A 19,590-nucleotide genomic window follows, 5' to 3' on the forward strand; every position below is an offset into this window, starting at 1 on the left:
TATCTTTTTAAATTTATATTTTTATTAGATATTTGTTAGAATCTTTTATTATATTTTTTATACTTTTAAAATATACTAAATTTTTATATTTTAAAATATATTAAAAGCAGTATAAGTTGAAAGTACAATATTATGACAACACAAAAAAAGTTCAGAAACAATTTCAAATAATTTTTCTCCCAAATGAGAGATAAATAAAAGGTTAAAATATTAAATATTTGAGATAGAACGGAATTGTTTGTTATTATTTGTTTTAAAAGTTATTTTTTAAAAGAAAAAGAGTTTTTGCTTTCATCGCGTGTTTTTCTCTTTCTAAATCATACTTTCTTTTAAAAAAAAGAATCGTATTTAATTATAGATAAGTGATTTTTAAAAGATACTTATTTGAAAATTCTGAATTTTAACCTAATTGAAATTATTGTTGGGTGGAGATGAAACGTGTATAGAAAAGAATAAATAATAAGAATAAAAATAGTAGAAAGTAGGAATCCAAGTAAACCCCTGAGTAAGGACAACTCCGTCAGATCCATTCTATGAGCTGATAGTGATGCATCGAATACAATACAACTCCATTTTCACTCCTTAAAACGTGAAAAACATTCTTCATTTCTCCACTGGAGCAATAACACAAACGTCTCATCTACTTCAACCCTTTCACGGCGCATACGCAACGCAATCACCACCCTCTCCTGCACTGTTCGTCACCGTGGATTCCGATCCACACGATTTGCGTGACAGTAAACAATTGCACCCCTCATGCTTCGCAGATCCCTCTTTCTTCCCTTCATCTTCCACTTGTTGTTATTGTTCCGGTATGCGGATCCTGCTCCGAATTGCACTCGGGATAGCTCCCTCGTCGATTCGGAGTCCCAGTTCGAAATGGTTCAGCACCAGCTTCGAGGATCTCTCAAAATCACCAACGATTGCTCCTTTAGGGTTTCTCAATTTGACTTGCTTCCCGGTTCCGACGTCCACTGGTGGGGTGCGCAGGGTACTGGTTTCGATAATCTCACCAAAGGATTTATTGTTTCCAACGACGGATTGAACGGAACCTATAAGAACTCCACCTTAGATGTGCATTTGCTGAGTAATGTTACGTGGAGCATGATCGACGTCCTCACCGTCTGGGATCGCACCGCCGCTTCTGATTTCGGGCACGTCGTGCTTAGCAAGGACGCTCCGGCGAAGCCACCTCCGACGGTGTTCGACAATTGTAAGGTTTTGTCGAAGAATTTCAGGTTGAGGTGGAGTTTGAATGTGTCTGAGGATTCTCTTGAAATTGGGTTGGAGGCTGCGATTGGTATCACCGATTACATGGCTTTTGGTTGGGCTAACCCCCGTGCTGATGACTCTGATCTCATGATTGGTGGCGATGTTGCCGTCGCAGGGTTTAAGGAAGATGGTGCACCCTTTGTGGATGATTTTTTCATTACGAAGTATAGTGAATGTGTGAAAAATGATGATGAAGTTGCTCATGGGGTTTGTCCTGATTCAGTTTATGAAGGGCATGAAGGGGTGGGTTTAGTAAACAGTTCAATGTTGGTTTATGGGCATAGGAGCGATGGGGTGTCCTTTGTTAGATACAGATGGCATTTGACTAAGGTTAGTGGAAATTATGATCGCCCTGTGAATCATACTGCAAATATGAAGGTTATTTGGGCTTTGGGGCCTATTAAGCCTCCTGATACTATTAATCCTTACTATCTTCCTCAGAATCACGGGGCTGTAAATTATGGTCATTTGGTTTTGAATGTCTCGGAGCATGTGAATGACTGTATTGGACCCTTGGATGCTGAAGATAAAGAAGATCAAGGCGTCATCATTGCAGATGGCAATAATCCGCTGGTGGTATCTTCGGCTCCGGCAATGCATTACCCCAACCCTCCAAATCCCGCAAAGGTTCTTTACATCAACAAAAAGGAAGCTCCTGTTTTGAGAGTGGAAAGAGGGGTGCCAGTCAAGTTTTCCATCCAAGCTGGGCATGATGTTGCACTTTATATTACTTCAGATCCGCTTGGTGGAAATGCAACGATGAGGAATCAGACTGAGACTATTTATGCTGGAGGTCCAGAGGCCCATGGAGTTCAAGCCAGTCCTACAGAATTAGTTTGGGCTCCTGACAGGAACACTCCTGATAACATCTACTACCATTCATTGTATGACCAGAAAATGGGTTGGAGGGTTGAGGTCGTTGATGGGGGTTTATCAGATATGTATAATAACAGTGTGATTTTGGATGATCAACAGGTTACCTTCTTTTGGTCGTTGTCAAAGGATTCCATATCTATTGCAGCTCGTGGCGAGAAAAAAAGTGGTTATCTTGCCATAGGATTTGGAAGTGGAATGGTGAACAGCTATGTGTATGTGGGTTGGGTGGATGATACTGGTATTGGACAGGTAAACACTTACTGGATTGATGGAAAAGACGCTTTAAGTCTGCATCTTACGCGGGAGAATTTGACACATGTGAGGTGTAAAACAGAAAATGGCATCATTACTTTGGAGTTTACGCGTCCCTTGGACCCATCTTGTAGGTGGGAAAAGAGGGTAGAATGTAAAAATATTATTGATCCCACATCTCCACTCAAAGTTGTTTGGGCAATGGGTGCTAAATGGACTAATGCTCATCTTACTAACAGGAATATGCATTCTAGTACGAGTAATAGGCCCATCCTTGTTCACCTGCTGCGTGGATCAGCTGAGGCGGAGCAGGACTTGCTTCCGGTTTTAGCTGTGCATGGATTTATGATGTTTGTTGCTTGGGGTATCCTGTTTCCTGGAGGAATATTGGCAGCCAGATACTTAAAGCATCTTAAGGGTGATGGATGGTACCGGATTCATGTTTATTTGCAATACTCGGGGTTAATAATTGTTCTACTTGCCCTTCTTTTTGCTGTGGCTGAGCTTAGGGGTTTTTATGTCAGCTCGACACATGTTAAATTTGGATTTACTACTATATTGTTGGCCTGTATACAGCCAGTCAATGCATTCCTAAGGCCTCAAAAACCAGCAAATGGGGAGCAGGCACCCTTCAAGAGGGTTATTTGGGAATATTTTCACGCAATTGTTGGTAGATGTGCCATTGTTGTTGGCATTGCTGCACTTTTTACTGGTTTGAAGCATCTAGGAGACAGATACGATGTGGAAAATGTCCATGGACTCAGTTGGGCTTTGGCAATTTGGTTCTCAATTGTTGCATTGATTGTTTTTTATTTGGAATACCATGAAAGGCAGCGAATAAGGCGGCAGATACTTGAAAGAAGCAATTGGGTGCTTGGTAACGTTGAGGACGATGATTCACTTGATCTCTTGAGTCCAACAAGAACAACCGCAAATAAAGAGTTACTACCTTCTTCTAGAATGGAAGTTCAGTTAGAACCTTTGAACAGATAAAGTTGAAGTTGCATTCTTTAAGTTCTGATACAAAGTTGCCATTCTAGCCCACTTTTTGCAAATTTTTTATTTAATGTGAGCCGGCATTCTTCTTTGCTAGAATGAGGCCTTTTCTGAGGTGAAAAGGGAGGGAATTACTTTTCAATATCTTTTTTCAACATATGTTGCTTTCTAATTTCTAGGAAGAGTATCTTTCCTGCAGCATATATTTCATATACTGATACATCTTCAACAGATTAGGTTATATTGATTCTTCACTCCAGTGACTACACTATTTCTTTTACTACTTCGTTAAAAAGTAGAAGAAATTGAACTTCACGAGGTGAAAATTTTTATGTTGATCTTTGTAGGTTCTGTATGGTTAGTTTGACAGTATCATAATAGATGATTTCAGACATCGAATGCTATATGGCCAAAGGCATTGTTGTAAATTATGAGATTCAGAAAGTTAATACATTATTTTTTCTTGTCCATAATGCTGTATGGTTTTAGATGCTGTGATTGCGTGTTTCATCTTTTGTTCTCTTGTGCCTCCATGAAGCTTCTTAGTATTATTAATTTTAACTATAAATGATCAGTTCAAATGACTATAGTGATTAGATGCTTTCATAGCTTGAAAATGGTTAAATTGTTATTTGAAATGATTGCAATCCCAGAGCTACTAGAAGCATCTTATATAAACTTTCAAAATTTACTATAGCACGTTTAATCGTTATAGTTCGCCTTTGATATTTAACAAGCTTTTGATAGATTTTGCCTTTGCTATTGTTACACTTTCTGCTCCTTGGTTTTTAGTTATCCTAGTGTGAGGGAGGGCGAGCCCTAATGGAGCGGTAAAGTTATGACTTGGTGACCTGTTGATCTCTAATTTAAATTCGGCAACAGTGTCTTTGCATGTGCAAAGTTACGATTGCTTACAATGACCCTCCATCAGGCCATCACACCGAGAAACCTTCAAAGATACCGTGATACGGTAGTTGAGTTAGCTATTGTAATCTTGATAAAATGTCATGGCAGTTGAGAATTTTTAGCAAATTTCAAATTGGTCGTAAGCCTATAGATAAGCATGCTTATTTATGAAATTTTGTATTCTTTCTTCAATTTTTATCTGGCAATTCCAGTATTTTGGTTTATTTTCAAATCTGATATTTAACTGTCGTACAAAGACCTGGTTTCCTAGGTGTTTTGAGGCAAAGAAGTTGACTGCAAATACTGACAAATTTAAGCAATTTATTCTTCAGGCATCCGGGTAAAACTATGTTTACTTCTAGCAATTCATCCATAAATCCATTGTTTAATTGTGAAAACTACACATTTGGAGTCATGCAACCAGAAGTCCGAGGTTGCTGGCCAAGAACACGAAACTATAAAACCTCACATTTTACAGTTTGAAGCAAGCAGAATTGACTCTTAATCCAACTTGGATTCAGGAGTGAAAATGAAACTACTCTGTATTTGAAACAAAATGATTCTGGTTTGTAACTTGCTTGTGATATGAAGTAATTTACTTTTGTGGGTCAAGTTCAATATATTTGAGATGACTGAACTTGGCGTCATGAATTACTTCATTGGAATGGAAGTATTCAAATGTAGCTCAGGTATATTTATCCCAAGAACATATGTTGCTAATAATCTCAAGAAGAGCAGGTTAGAATCATCCAAAGAAATAGCAAGCTTGGCAGGGAGTTTATAAAATACTTGACAACAAGAAGACTTGATGTTAACAATTTTTGGAATCTAGTATTTAAAGACAGGAATTGTTTAGTTAAATGGCTATGTTGATACTGAGTGGAAGGCAATTATAGACGATAAGAAGAGCAATTGAAGCTGTGTTGTTACAATTATTAGCAACATATGATCTTGTGTTATTTTCTTGAATGCAAAATATGCATGTAGTGGCACACTCAGTTGCTTAAGTGGGGTGTTTCTTTTTAGGGTTTTGATCAAACTTCTCCATGAGAACTTCTAATAGAGAAACAAAAAGAAAAAATGAATTTAAGTTTATCTATTAGATAAAATTAGTTTATGCACACGTTAATTTGTAAAGTTATTTCGTTTTTTATTTTTTAATTTTTTTAACTTGTATATAACTTTTAATTATGGGAAGTGTATTTTTTTTTTTCAGAAAACTTTACTGAAAAGTTTGTTCAAACATGGTCTAGCAAATACCTTGATTTCTAAAAAAGTTTTTTTTTTTTTATAGAAAAAAATTACATCAGAATTATCTAAGTAATTAGTGTTAAGAAAATTGGTGACCAATTACATTAAATACATATTATAACAATTATGTAATACACATTCCACTGTCTTAAGTTTAGAACAATTAACTCTAATAACTTGTCGAATGTACATGATGAGTATTCTTCATCAAATTCTTTATCATTGTCATTACATACTACATTTTTTGATAATGAAGATTCTAGTTGGTCTATTGTCACAAGTAAATGTACTTATTTTACACAAAATTCTCGTCTTATTTATGATTTCTTAAGTTATCATTGTTTGTTTTCTTTCTATTATTCTTTTATCTTATACTCTTATTTTTAAAAATGTGAAAGAGATACTTAATCGTCGTCTTAAGTGGCATCAAACCATGATTATTAAAATCCAAACCTTTTAAAAAAACAATACATAAGAGTTGGTTTATTTTTCATGTAGAAATAATAGAGTTGATTCTGATTAAGTCTATTTCATGAAAGTTGAACCTATTGGTGAAGTTGATCCACTCAAATATCTAATATTAACTGAAAATATGAGAAAAAAATTAAGAAATTGATTATCTCTTTATTATTTATAGAACAAAATCAGACAAAAAAAACTATTTAAGTAATTAATTTTAACAATTCATTGATATAAGTACTAACCACATACATTAAATATTTGTTCTACCAACTACTTGTATTTAATATATATTCTAACAAGAAAAAGCATAAAAAACAATGAAGAGAAAAAAGGACAAAAACATATGACAAACCATGAGAAAAAATAGAGAAGATAAACAAAAAATAGTATTGACATTGTCACTCATATATTACAAAAAAATTTATCGTGAAAATATGTATGTTACAATGATTTCAATTTTGTCCAATCCTTTTTTTTCTTATATTATATTGCCCATTAACAATTATTTAAAACAATCAATGGAAAAATATTTTCGTATTAATTTAACAATGTAAACATAGCCTAAGTGTCATTAATGGAAAACTTTATATGAAGTTTGATGAAAAGAAAATTATATTAAAGATACTGAATTAGGTTTAGTAATGAAAAAAAAAATTATACTAGAAAATATTTATATATAGTATCTGACTTGTGTATGTGTATATATATATGCTAGTAAAAGAAATACTATAGTAGAAGAATCGATTAAAATTTAGCTTCATATATGTTCTACTTTTTATTTATTATTTTTTAAGAGATTAATTTTTTAAAATTTATATTTTAAGGCAAAATTTAAATTATTTTTAAAAAAGCATAACATTTTATTGAATAATTTAATTTAAATTGTACTTAAAGTTATTTTTTTATCTAAGTTTATATTTAAAAAAATTGTTTTTAAATAATTTTATTTATAATAAAAAAATAAGATATAAAAATATCTAGGGGTATTCACAACACTGACAGTTATAAAAGATATTCCTAAGTATTTTTTCAAGAATACCTCGTGAATAATGGGACAGGTATCTGGATGAGTTCTTTTAGACGGGACTAGTAAACACTAACTCATATTATTTTTTATTAAGTTATGGATAATTATATATTTGTAAATAAAAAAAATTAGAGTTTAAACTTTAAATAAAAAATAGAGATAAAAATTGTTTTTTAAATAAGATTAAAGAGTAATAGAATTAAAGATTCAAACTTAGGGCTTAAAATTTATTTATATAAAATTAAATAAAAAATTATAACTTCATCATTAAAACTACTTGTTAACATAAAAATGTAACTAAATCATAAAAGGTCATGGAGAATATGAGTATCTAGCTTCGTACGATAGTGAATTGATTAGTTTTTATCATTAACTAATTAATAAATTTTTACTGCATTAATTAACAAATTAATAAATACTTAAAATTTACAATTTATTAAATAGATGTTTCCTATTAACAGTGAACAGGAGAGATGCAGATCCAGACACGTTTGCTTTTATTAATTCTTCATAATTTCTTCTGGAGGCCCAAAATATTTTTTGGATAATTTTGCAAAAAAGCCCATCTGGCTACCAGTTTAACTTGTAGGTTTAGCTCTGTTGCCTTATAAAAGCAGAGGCAGAACCCCTGTTCAGTGAAGGGGATAAACCCTAGCGCCGCGAGGCCAAGAAACGTCGTCGGAGTCTCTGCGTCGAAGACTGCTTGAATTTTCAAGTATGTTCTCTCACTTAGGGTTCGTTCCATTCTTATTTCCTGAATTTGGTCTTCTATGTTTCTCGCTTTTGATAGGCGTTACGTTCTTCGTCTTTCGAATGCTGAAGGACGTGTCAACGAAAGCGTATATGAATTTCAATGTCGACCTGTTTTTCTGAATTTAAACAGCTACTGTGATTTCCGCGTAGTCTGTTACATGGTCGCGTTGTACCATTCCTTTAGTTCAATTCTTTTATTTGTTGCTTCTTCTGGTGAACTCTCCCTTATTGTCCGTGGGGAATGTTCTTGTTTCCGAAGCATATATAAATAATTTCTTCTCGAATAACCAGTTTTAAACAGCGTGGTGTAATTTTCTTTAATGTACTACACCATGCTACCTGTCTGCTGGTACATTCAATTTGTTTCACAATTTTCACAATTCCAGTATCTGAATTCTTAACAATTAAAAACTAACTTAGTTGACGTTTAAATGGAGAATATTAGTTGAAATTCATTATACGAATATGGTGAATTTAACTTGTCACAATTACAACAAATCAAGTAAGACTAACATTTGGTTATTGGCGTTGGATATTTGTAGAGATGGAACTGCCAAATGTAACAATTCCTAAAGTTGGACAAAAACCCCCAGCAAAATTGAAGTTTCCCACGCCGAAAGAGCTGATATCCCACTATGAGTCTCAGGGTATGGACTCGCAAGAGGCGTCGATGAAGGTCATTGAGGATCTTCAGAAGGCGCTATTTGGAGTCGTATCCTCTAGCAAAGGTAGAAACGATAAGCTATTGGCCGAGTCTTCTAAGAAGATTGATTCAATTAGCAATAGACTTATTGTTCTCGACTTGAAGCTAGATTCTAAGCCTGGGTATGTCGAGACTTTTGCAATTGGCCTGGCTTCAGGCGCTGCTCTCAAAGGTATAGGTGCACTTGTGCCTCATATCCTTGCCCCTCTAGCTCAGATATTGAATTCTGTTTCCGCTGCCACTAAATCCTCTCCCCAATGATACATTCTCGTTGTGGGTGTAACTATTAGTTTTAGTAGTATGATTTTTTCAGTTAATCCAATAATTATGTTTTCAATTTTTGTGTTATAATTCTTGTATCTAGAAAAGCTATACTTTTATAACTTAATAAAAGAAACGACTTCAACCAGATTGTAGCATACAATTACAAGCCTTTAACAATAAAAACCAAAACAATAGGTAGATATCATAAACCTGAATTGAAAACCTATGTCAGACAAACACTGATATGATATTCTTACTTGAATTCAACATATTAATGCAATCGGTGGACTGAAATTATGCTGAATGAAAGATTTATTCATTCAGTGGTTGAAATGGTGAATCTATTCTAAACTTGAAATTCCACTCCAGTAGTTTCAATTGGCACGAATGCCCTTCGTTACCAGTCAGCACTGTTTCAAATATGTTTTTACACATTGTAGGCGATGTGAACAGGTGTTTACTCGTTACAGCAGCGATACATGTAGAACTTGTCCATTGTTCTGCCACATTCAGCGCAGACCACTCTGTCTGGTACCTCGCCACTGCCACCTGGAAGGATCAAGCGGTTGCAGTGGTGAGGGGTATGTAGTCCTTGTATATAATCAGCCATTGCTGGCAAGATCCCTTTATCTTTTGCTGTTGCTATCCACTGCTCATGTTCGTTCAGGCACCTTAGAAACGTATCTCCCTTACCCTGTGCCATCCTTCCTGTGCCTTGACTAATTACGGCCCATCCTGGGTCACCACTATCGTAGGTTAGGATTCTCATTACTTCATGCATTATGTGGTCTTCCTCTACTGTCTTGCTATGCTGTGATTTGGATTGCCACATGCTCTCTAGCCTAACCCAGAAGAACCAAATTATCGCAAGGTCAGGGAGCACGGTGCTCAATTTTTCTTCTTGTATGGCATTGTTGATTTCTTGAACTTTCTTACCTGGATTGCTTTTCCCAACATAAATCATCTCTAGTGGTAGTTGCAGAGCTTTTGCCAGTGAATGCGCAGTGCTTGTGAATTTGCGGATCCAGTCCATATCGTCCCCTCCGTACAAGCATATATATTTGCCTTCTGATATCTGAACAAAGTATGCATATATATTTAAAATTATATTGTATGAGGTGGTGGTTATGTAAGATTGGCAAATGTGATGGTACATAGAGGCTACAGTTTTAAGAAATAACATGATATAGTTGACTTTTATTCAATGTCCGGAAATCATCAGACCAAATAGGGGAAATATTAACTTCAAAACTATTGTTAGTTATTTTCGTTAGTTTTAATAATCATTTGTACAGAATGAAAAGTGTTACATATACGGGGAGACAGTCAAGCTTAGAAATTTGCTTCATACACCAGTTTTGACAATAATGAATTTATACATATTGAAGATAAAGTAAAGAATGTAACGACTCACCCAATACAGAAGCGATGGATCGATTGTATCTGCCAATAGAAGAAGTCCCCATGTTTCATTATTCCACAATGCTTCCTCCTTTGAGCTAGAGAAAGGGTAAGCCGAGCTTCCCCAAATCCACATCATGGGTAATGCATTCAGATTAACAAGTATAGGCTTCGCTTTGAAAAGCCATACTTCTTTAATGTACCTGATGGTTGCAGGCTCCAGAACAGAAGGGTCATAAATTGAGTACCATGACATCGTTGATTGCAGCTTCTCAAGCTTCGGCTTCAATTCAGTCCATGGGATTTCCTTGTCCACAACTGGAATCCAAACGAGTTCATACTGACTCTCTAACCTGGTTGAATCCTGACGTGACTCTAGGTACATTTGTTCAAATATCACAAGCTCTTGATCAGGGACGTTATGTAGGTCTGATATGTAGAGTAGAACAATTTTCCTCCTCAATACATCAATGCTAACCTGAAGATAAATAAATACGTTGAAGGTTGTGACAGAAGCACCACGTGTAATTATCATAACCTTTTCTCCCGATTGGGTCATTTACCATAACTTTTTGGATTTTGAACCAAGTAGAAAAATTATTATTATAATAAGTCTAAAGTAAAGATCAATCTGATGACAATATATGGTTACATTACATATAATATATGCACATATAGTAAGAGTGAGAAGAGAAAATGGATTCAGGGTTAACCCTTTGTTTGGAAGAACCATCAAACAATGGCAACGGATCATCGTTACTGCAAAACATAGCTTTGAGAGCCTTCAAGTTATCTTGGTGGGGTGTCTCAAAAAGGAGCCGAAGTGTTTCAAATGCTTCTCTCTGTTTGTTGTCATCTGCATTGTATATAAATGTTCACGGGCGTAATAGATTAGAAATATTCTACCCGAAGAAAAAAATGAATTAACCGGTTATTAATTAGATTGGCCTACCTAAATGCAGTTGACAAAGGGTGAGTTGCTTGCGAAGGTGGCCATTTAGGTTATCAAGCTTATGCGCCAAACTGGAAAGTTCCCAACTCTCTACCACTGTTGTCATATATCTGCAACGAGATCAGGAAAGTTAGTAATAGCGTTAACAAAAACAGGACAAGTTCAATTCGAAGTTTCATTGGGGATTGCTTTGGAAAAAATAGAGAAATTAACAATGAAGGTTTACCCATGAATCAAGCCAGTTATGCCTAAAAGATGCGATGCACAGGACACAGAACTCCGAATGGTCCAATAGACAGCACCGGGGATAAGAGTGGAGGCAGTCAACATCTCCGGCGCCTCAGGGTCAATGTACCGAGAGGGAAGCTCATGGAATTCAACAATGTAATTGGTTACATCCAACATTACCTTTAAAAGGTTATTGATTGTTTCGAACTTTAGTCCCAAATCATCCACTTGTTCAAGTGTTTCATGGATGTGCTTCAACTTTGCAACAGACTTAGCAAGACGGTTGGTGGCATAAAGCTGAGCCACCAGCCAAAACTCCCCAAAGTTGGCTGCAAAAGCTGCTAACGCAATTACCACCTTCGCATCCCAAGAATAGCCTGAGAGCATGTTCAGTATTCCCATGGTCGTGGCATGTACATCAGCACTCGAACATTTGCAACATATCTGTGACACGACATGAAAACATGAACAAGTTTAAAGTAGTATGTTTTTTGGAGACGTTTAAATCAGTGTGGTCTTGTCAATTGGGAAACATGATGTTAAAATTCTAAGTGAAGATTAATTCTTGGGACTGCGACTGAGAAAACCTCGCAGGAAACTCTGTTGATTGTGTGGTACGAAATATCTAGCACCTCGGTCAGATTTGATTGCTGGATACTATCCTTCATAGCATCCATTTGCACTGGTTTTCCCTGTGCAAACTTTCAAAACAACCAACCACCCTCAGAAAATTTGAAAATCTTAACTATATAATCAAAATTGTCTGAGATATAGACATATATACCTTAACAATGTCAGGGATGAGAGAGGCAACACGGAGAAATATGTCTTGGACAACATTCAGAAGAGGTCTAACTTCAACGTGTCGATCATCAGGAGCATGGGTGGCTCGAACATTTTTGGTCATTGTAGTGTCATCTGATGCTGAAAAAATATGGCGGCTAGCCCTGGATTGCATCTTCCGAGGTACCATTTCCATTTTTTTAACGAAAATTAAGAATGCAGAAAGGAGTATTAATATATAATGTTCAGAAGCAATAAAGGGGTAATGATTTGAGTGCAGTTAGAGCTAGACTACTTGTTAGTGCCAGTGGCCTCTTATATAGTTGTTGATGCCAAATTCTTGTGAATCTCTACCTTACTTGTATCTGGGTTCAGAGCACATTAAGTAGGAAATGAAATTGGAATATTGGATAAAGGATTTGTCGAATTTATACCTTTCATCAGTAATGGCTTTCTTATTTGTTGTTGGAATCTTCTGTCAAATAGTGATCAAATCATCACAGGAGAATAAAGGGAAAAAGATCAGATGGGGGCACTTTTTACGTAACACGTTCTAAAAATTATCAACACAAAAATATATGGAATTCACCAAAAGGAATCACAAGCTGAGTTACTGCAAGAAAGGTATAACAGTTTTATTTTCGCAAGCTCTGATGCGAAAGAACCGTTACTAAAAGCTTCAAAATTGTTACAAGGATTGCTGCCACTTTATGACATTGACCTTTATAAACTTGAAGAATATTAAGTTAAGTGGAACTAAAGCGCCATTTAATAACTTTAATTTTGGGAACATGTAAGGATTAGGGAAAACAAACTTTGTGCAATTTTTTCAGATAAGGGTTTTTAGGTTGGGTTGGGTCCACAAAATGTTTAATTAATGCTTGTAATATTAGAATAGATGTAATACGTTTATCACATGAAAAGTTTTAACAATTAAGATGGTATTATACTGTAAGATAAATATTTATATAGACATATAAAACAAAAGTATAGTTCTTACATTATAAGATAAATATAGTTTTGTATTTGTACATGGACATCTCAACAAACTCCACAAAATATGTTAATATACTGTTGGTTCTAATTAAATTAAATTCTTTTTTTTTTAAAGTTTTGTATTCAACGTGAATAAAACATATAAGATTGGGATAAGAAATTTAAGAAAGTTAGGAAGATTATTTGATAAATATTTTATACTAATATTATCAAAAAAAAAAATCTTAACTTCAATTATATTTGATGTATTCAATTTTGGTTTAAACCCTCATTTGGTCCTCGTATTTGTGTGTCAATCTCAAGTTGGTCTTCATTTTTTTTTTCGGTCTCAATCGGGTTCATAAACTTGTAAAAATGAGCCAATTAAGTCCTCTCCGTTAAGTTATCACTAACGCCGTCTGTCTGTTATGACGTGGTGCACACTTAAAATGCTGATGTGGCAGTGTTATATTACGTGGAATTTTTTTAGGTGAAGCTAGCCGTCGCAACAGTATCATTCCCCACCATCCTCGCCGTCATGACCAACCACCATACTCATCTCGTTGGACAATCATCCTCCATCATGCGCCACCACCCACAATGAATCACGCTACTGCCTATCTTTCTCTTGCCGCCAATGTTGCGAGCGACGCGACATCCACCATAAACACCCAGAATCGCGGGCAACTTCATCGCTCCACCATGAACCACGAGTGCTGCCATCACCACAGTCTCGCCGCCACCAAACCTTAGCATCGTGCCGCCATCACCTCGCGCAATTCACCTACAACCCAAATCGCAGCGGCGAAATCATCTTCTTCACCATCACGCCGCGCCTTCATCATCGACCCAACCCAAGGTCCAAACACAAGCTCTGAAAAGAAGAGATTAAAGAGAGATAAGTGGATAAGGTATTGCAAAGTTAGTCACTATCCATCTTCCTTCGTCGCTTCGCTTCTGCTTCACTCTTTGCCTTTCACATCACTCATCAGAGACTGGAGCCAGAGAAGAAAAGAATATCCCGCCACAACTCATTTACCCCTCTGTTCGATTCCATCCCCCAAAACGGTTTTAGTTATTGGTGGTGGAGATGGTGGAGTACTCAGGGAAGTATCCCCCACCACAGCTCTATAGAACATATTGATATCTGTGAGATAGATCAGATGGTTATTGACGTTTCCAGGAAATTTTTCCTGGATTTAACTGTTGGGAAGAACCCTAAAACCCCAACCTCTCCAATCTCTATGTGCTGCCTCCATTCAAACCTGCAACCAAGACAACACAAAAGATCTAGGAAAAGCCCCAAATCAAAACCCTAAGTTGCAATCCATATTCTCCACCATCCAAAAACAAAACAGATTCAAAATCTGTTCTTTCCTTCAAACACACCCCCAACCCTGAATCAACAAAGGGGATGTCGCAAACGATTCATACTGGAAAATAATCTAAATCGGAGCCGGAGACGGAAAGTTTGAAGCTTGCCAAAAAATTGGAGGCACCCGTCGCATCAGAGAGGCATATATAGATAAAGTCTTGAGAGCATCAATAAGTAGTGCGAGAGAGAGAGGAACGGGAGAAAGGAGAACACAAACCTGGAAAAGCCCCAACATGAAAGATCCAGAGGACGCCGCGACCGGTGGGGCGATTCTGGGAGGGTTTTGGGTTTTTTGTGGCAGTAGAAAAAGTATAAAAATTTAAAACATCCACGTGGAATTGTTGATTGTACAACATATCACCCATTCAATTTAATATACAATGCCACGTCATATAAAAAAAATTAGAGCTCAGCACACTTAGACGGCGTTAGTGATAACTTAACGGAGAGAACTTAATTGCCTCATTTTTACAAGTTTATGAACCTGATTGAGACCGAAAAAAAAGCGATGACCCACTTGAGATTGACACACAAATACAAGGATCAAATGAGAGTTTAAACCTTCCATTTTTACAATGGTAAATTCTTTAATTAAAAATCATTGGTAGGAACAAAAATGAAAAAAAGTTAAGAACCCATTTGATAGAAAGATTAACGGTTAATATATCATCCCACATGTCTTATTGCATTTTTACATTTTTTTTAATTTTAAAACCATCTTTTGTATTTTAAAAAACCTATATCCTTTTCTTTTCAATTAATTTTAAAATTTGTCAAAGAAAAAAATTTTCAATAAATTTTGAAATCTATTGAAGAATTTTTTAACCTTTCAACTAATTTTAAAATCCGTGGAAGAAATGCAAGGAGAAACACTCGTACTTTTTTATTTAGGTGTAGAGCAACAATATTTATGCCTTTAAATCAAAAGTTCTAATTAACTTTAGTGGATTTAAACGTTTTTCACTGAAATATAATATACAACTAATCCAACCTTTACATGGCTACGCTTGTTCACAACATTTTTATATTGAAACATAAGCAAAGGATACATTCATGACGTTAACATTATACAGAATTTCCTAAAGTTCCCACAAAAGTTTTGATGATTCTAAAATGGACATTGCTGAGGTTGTCGAAATTGACCTCCTTCCGCTGTCAATAAGTTTGAACCATTGACTTCCAGGTTCACACTTGTTGTCTTTACTCAAGCATTTACTAGTATTAGTCACAATGATGTTATTATCATCTATATCTAAGCATACATTAGAACCATCACTTAGTTTAGATGAAAGGTGCATGTTAGAATCTGATATCACTTCCCATATAGAGTTAGAATCTGAGCATGCACTGCTAAGTGTTGCAGGCTTCCTTTGTGTCTCTGCACGTATGCATAAGTTTGTATTGTTTACCAATAAAGTCTTCTGAGATGTGTATTTCCAACCATCAGAAGAAGAACAAGGACCCAGTGTTAGTGTATTTAGCTCTGATTTTCTTATGATGCAGAGACCTGTCAAGGGATGAAACATCAATTTGTGTGAATTGCCTTCTATGATACCTGGTCCTGCACAACAACAAACAACACACCATCAAGTATTAATTTAGTAATGATATTTGTAATCAATTAATATAGTGTACAAATTATGTGAAGTCTGTGTAAAAAGTTTCACCGTTCAAATATCTTTTTAAAAAAAAAATAAATTTTAAGTTTAATTCAATCTTACAAAATCGATTTATAAGATGATATTTTCACTTATTTATATATTATAAATTGGTTTTATCTTTAGTAAAAAAGTAATATGCAAGCAAAAAATATGAATGAAGAGTAAAAAGAAAAAATGTATGTATTATGCTCAAAGAATTTGAACTCTCTACTGAGTGTTTGGTACTGTTTAGATGAGCTTTTAAATTAAACTGTGGATGCTGATTTTGATGTACCAACGTGAGTGTATTTTGAAAGCTCTGATAGAGAAACAACATAAGAAAAATTCAGCAGAGAATCTGAAGTTCATGTTGAAGGGTTAGGTATACCTCTAAATGGAAGTTGAAGTGCAGTGATTCTGTTTAAGAAACTGATACTCCTAACTTGAGTCCAATTCCAAGTAAGAACTCCATAAAACTCTTCCATTCCTACAACACCTTCTCTAAAGTAGTAGCTGCCAACAAGTGTCCAATAGGCCCAATCCAAATCAAGCTCAGCTAGCAATGCCAAAAAGCAAGTAAGGTATCGATTGTCATTAACATTGGTACCTCTCAAATCTCCACCAAACTCACTCACAAACAATGGCCATCCTTGGTCTAATAAGTATGCAGATGTTTTCCTTATATTATTTGTTATTCTTCCACAGACTTCGTTTGGGTTTCCATCAACCCAAGCTTGACCATCAGTGAAGCCATATCTGTGCACCTCAAATACTAGTTTTCCTTTGAACGTTAGGCTCACTGGTCGATCTCGAATAAATGATAAATCTGTATCGAAATTTAGACCAGAGAGAATGACAAGAAGGTCTGAATTTGCTGCATGAACTGCTTCCGCTCCTCTTACCATATACCTTTCATTCAAAAGCATGACGTTGAAAAATATTTGTTATAATTTCTTGCAAAGCATTCATCATTATTTTGTTCTTCAGGGTTGTTTCGTAAAAGAACCCTCAATCATTCTTCTACTTGCCTTCTTCACCAAATCAAATGATTACACACTCTTATATAGAACTGAGAGTGATTGAATGGAAGAGAAAGAACAGTTGTTATGACTTACTTGTACCAATCATTAGCATTCTGTCTAGATCCTCGCAGTTCATTCCTCAAGCTGATACCTACGACTGTGGTAACTCCCTTGAAAAGGGTGGCCATCTTGGTGAGGCCCAATATCCACTGATCTGGGTTGAAGAAATTGTCATTGAAGAAGCCATTGCCGTCTGTGTTACCGCAACACCATCCTGGCTGGGTCAGGTGGTTGTCCAAAATCACCATCACACCATTGTCTCCAACGCTCTTCACCACTGCCTGCAACTCATGCATGCTTCGTCATTTAATTTTTATTTAACCTAATAAAATATAAATTAATTTTAATTTTAATTAAATTTAACTTAACAAAATATAAATAAAATTTTAATTAATTTTTTATTTAGATAATAGATACTCAAATACGAGTAATATAATATTTGTATTCTATATGAGTATTAAAATATTAGTTGCATGAAAATAATAAATATTCATAAATACTGACAAATACGAGTATTTATAATATTTTAGTATCAAACTTCTTCATTTTAATCATGAGTAACTGAGTTTCTTGTTCTTTTAGTTAAACAAACAAGTTTTTCTAATATTAATTGAAGATATATATATATATATATATATACTCATTTATAAACAGAAAATATTCTTTTAACTTACAAGTAATAAATATTAAAAAGACAAATATTTTTATCATCCTATCAAACCATGGCTTCTTCCCTATAATCAAGAGTCATTCAACTCCTTGTTTTTTTAATTACCATCCTATCAAACCATTACTTCTTCCTTTTAATCAAGAGTCATTCAACTCCTTGTTCTTTTAATTAAACAAATAAGTTCCTCTAGTTTAAATAAAAAAGTATATTAGTTTGAAAATAAATAAATAAATAAATAAATAAATAAATAAATTTATTTATTGTTACCCTACTTTTCAAAAACAAATTATCAAAAATAGTAAATTTATTAATTTGAATAATAAATTAGTAAAATATTTCCCTACCAAAATCGACTTATACTTCTTGACAGATTCAAATGGTTATAGCAACTTAACACGTTGAATCCGTAATTTAATTATGGAAAACGGTGCAGCCACGTTAACTGTGATGACATGATGGTTCGATAAGGACATTGCGGTGATATAATACGATAAGTCAATGGCAATCATATAATCATCACCAATTCTATATCAATCATCATCGTCATCACTCCACCATCATAATAATACATACATACAAATATAGTTAAATCCGATGAAATATTATTTTATTTAAATAAATAAAAATATGATCGGTTTACTTGCCTGAAAAGCTTGGATGAGGGAAAGATCGATGATGGAGGGGTTGTTGCTCTGCACTCCGGCCACGGCTTCTAGGAGGCCCAGCTTCTGAAAGGAGGCTCTAACTGAGAGAGAAGCCAGAGAGTCGTTGGTCGCCAAAAGAGTGGGCCAAGTGAGCCTCACGCAGTTGAAGCCCATGGACTTTATTTCCTTCGATATGGAATCCACGGGCCTTTTGCTCAGCCCTTCCGCCACCACAACTTCCAAGTGGGAAACCCAATTCACACACGCCAGCTTCACCCTGCGCCCATCTCGGCCCACGATCCATCGGGAATCCGTTTGAAGAAAGCCCGTCACCGCCTCTGTGGTATCAAAATCTTTCACTGTAGCTCCGGGGAACAACAGTGTCGTGATTATTATTACCGGCAGAAAGAAAACGGTGAAAACCACCACCCACCACCACCTACTACCCATCTCCATTTCATACGACACACTCTACACCACAAAAGCACTCACTTAAGTATGTTATTATGACATATATATCACTCTTTCTTTAATTTTTATTTATTCAACCGGCAAAGTTTGCTTTTTCTGATTTTTTTTCTTTTTTCTTTTTAATAAGCCACATGTGTTTTTAAATAACACCACTTTGAATGATCCAACTTTTTTTTAAGCATTGTATTGTTAGGATTTGGATTCAAATCTTCTGTAGAATAAAACAATTACACGTCAATTTCTTCTTATAGGGGGTTCGTTGTTACCCGGAAACATGGGTATATGCAAAAAGAGTTTTCATACAAAAAGTACTTTTAAAATTGGTAACTTTAAGAATAGTTTAACATGACAAATAAAATTAATTAAAATTAATAAAGAGGAGTAAAAGTGATATTTATTGAATATCATTAATTATACTATTAACTTCAAGCATTATATCATGCGACATAAATATTATACTAAATTTTCATCTAAGCACATATACTAATTATCAAGGTGAGATAACTTACTATATTTGACATAATTCAATTTAAAATTTAATTTACAATCCAAAACTAATTAACAATGAAAAGATGAGTTATAAAATAGACACTATGTAATTTTATTG

General features: G+C 35.1%; 4 protein-coding genes and 1 non-coding gene across 6 annotated transcripts; 3 read left to right on the forward strand and 2 right to left on the reverse strand.

The window, feature by feature from the left end:
- The first annotated feature begins 506 nt into the window (after positions 1-506).
- On the forward strand, positions 507-3,871 carry LOC108322026 (cytochrome b561, DM13 and DOMON domain-containing protein At5g54830). Its single transcript, XM_052880016.1, has 2 exons — positions 507-1,602; positions 1,714-3,871. Exons 1-2 carry the CDS (start codon positions 757-759, stop codon positions 3,391-3,393), a joined length of 2,526 nt encoding a protein of 841 aa, XP_052735976.1. The 5' UTR covers positions 507-756; the 3' UTR covers positions 3,394-3,871.
- A 3,778-nt stretch (positions 3,872-7,649) lies between these two features.
- On the forward strand, positions 7,650-8,835 carry LOC108320305 (uncharacterized). Of its 2 annotated transcripts, none has more exons than XM_017551690.2 (2): positions 7,650-7,757; positions 8,338-8,835. In XM_017551690.2, the coding sequence occupies exon 2, from the start codon at positions 8,340-8,342 to the stop codon at positions 8,757-8,759; it is 420 nt and encodes a 139-aa protein (XP_017407179.1). In that variant the 5' UTR covers positions 7,650-7,757; positions 8,338-8,339; the 3' UTR covers positions 8,760-8,835. The 2 variants fall into 2 exon arrangements, with proteins under 2 accessions (XP_017407179.1, XP_017407188.1); XM_017551699.2 differs by having other exon boundaries at positions 7,658-7,776.
- Positions 7,996-8,152, forward strand: LOC128195108 (small nucleolar RNA snoR137). Its single transcript, XR_008246681.1, has one exon. It is a non-coding gene; the product is annotated as a small nucleolar RNA snoR137 (small nucleolar RNA).
- A 112-nt stretch (positions 8,836-8,947) lies between the features above and the next one.
- LOC108320293 (protein SIEVE ELEMENT OCCLUSION B) lies at positions 8,948-12,930 on the reverse strand. The gene is made up of 7 exons (XM_017551680.2): positions 12,128-12,930; positions 11,931-12,044; positions 11,342-11,787; positions 11,116-11,225; positions 10,877-11,019; positions 10,177-10,641; positions 8,948-9,837 (listed from the first exon to the last, which is right to left on the reverse strand). Exons 1-7 carry the CDS (start codon positions 12,320-12,322, stop codon positions 9,220-9,222), a joined length of 2,091 nt encoding a protein of 696 aa, XP_017407169.2. The 5' UTR covers positions 12,323-12,930; the 3' UTR covers positions 8,948-9,219.
- A 2,553-nt stretch (positions 12,931-15,483) lies between these two features.
- Positions 15,484-19,128, reverse strand: LOC108335768 (glycosyl hydrolase 5 family protein). Its single transcript, XM_052880031.1, has 4 exons — positions 18,509-19,128; positions 17,232-17,475; positions 16,505-17,025; positions 15,484-16,037 (listed from the first exon to the last, which is right to left on the reverse strand). The coding sequence occupies exons 1-4, from the start codon at positions 18,966-18,968 to the stop codon at positions 15,556-15,558; spliced, it is 1,707 nt and encodes a 568-aa protein (XP_052735991.1). The 5' UTR covers positions 18,969-19,128; the 3' UTR covers positions 15,484-15,555.
- Positions 19,129-19,590: the final 462 nt, after the last annotated feature.

The sequence above is a fragment of the Vigna angularis genome, chromosome 1 (assembly GCF_016808095.1).
Source record: "Vigna angularis cultivar LongXiaoDou No.4 chromosome 1, ASM1680809v1, whole genome shotgun sequence".
Classification (NCBI taxonomy): domain Eukaryota; kingdom Viridiplantae; phylum Streptophyta; class Magnoliopsida; order Fabales; family Fabaceae; genus Vigna; species Vigna angularis.

Excerpts from the sequence above, each read along its gene's own strand:
- LOC108322026 (XM_052880016.1), top strand. The coding sequence starts at position 757 with ATGCTTCGCAGATCCCTCTTTCTTCCCTTCATCTTCCACTTGTTGTTA. Across the intron at positions 1,603-1,713 it reads ACAGATGGCATTTGACTAAG|AATCACGGGGCTGTAAATTA; the intron begins GTTAGTGGAAAT and ends TATCTTCCTCAG.
- LOC108320305 (XM_017551690.2), top strand. The coding sequence starts at position 8,340 with ATGGAACTGCCAAATGTAACAATTCCTAAAGTTGGACAAAAACCCCCA.
- LOC108320293 (XM_017551680.2), bottom strand. The coding sequence starts at position 12,322 with ATGGAAATGGTACCTCGGAAGATGCAATCCAGGGCTAGCCGCCATATT. Across the intron at positions 11,788-11,930 it reads TCAACAGAGTTTCCTGCGAG|ATATGTTGCAAATGTTCGAG; the intron begins GTTTTCTCAGTC and ends GTCGTGTCACAG. Across the intron at positions 9,838-10,176 it reads ATCCATCGCTTCTGTATTGG|ATATCAGAAGGCAAATATAT; the intron begins GTGAGTCGTTAC and ends TACTTTGTTCAG.
- LOC108335768 (XM_052880031.1), bottom strand. The coding sequence starts at position 18,968 with ATGGAGATGGGTAGTAGGTGGTGGTGGGTGGTGGTTTTCACCGTTTTC. Across the intron at positions 17,026-17,231 it reads AATGCTAATGATTGGTACAA|GTATATGGTAAGAGGAGCGG; the intron begins GTAAGTCATAAC and ends TTTGAATGAAAG. Across the intron at positions 16,038-16,504 it reads ACTTCAACTTCCATTTAGAG|GACCAGGTATCATAGAAGGC; the intron begins GTATACCTAACC and ends GTTGTTGTGCAG.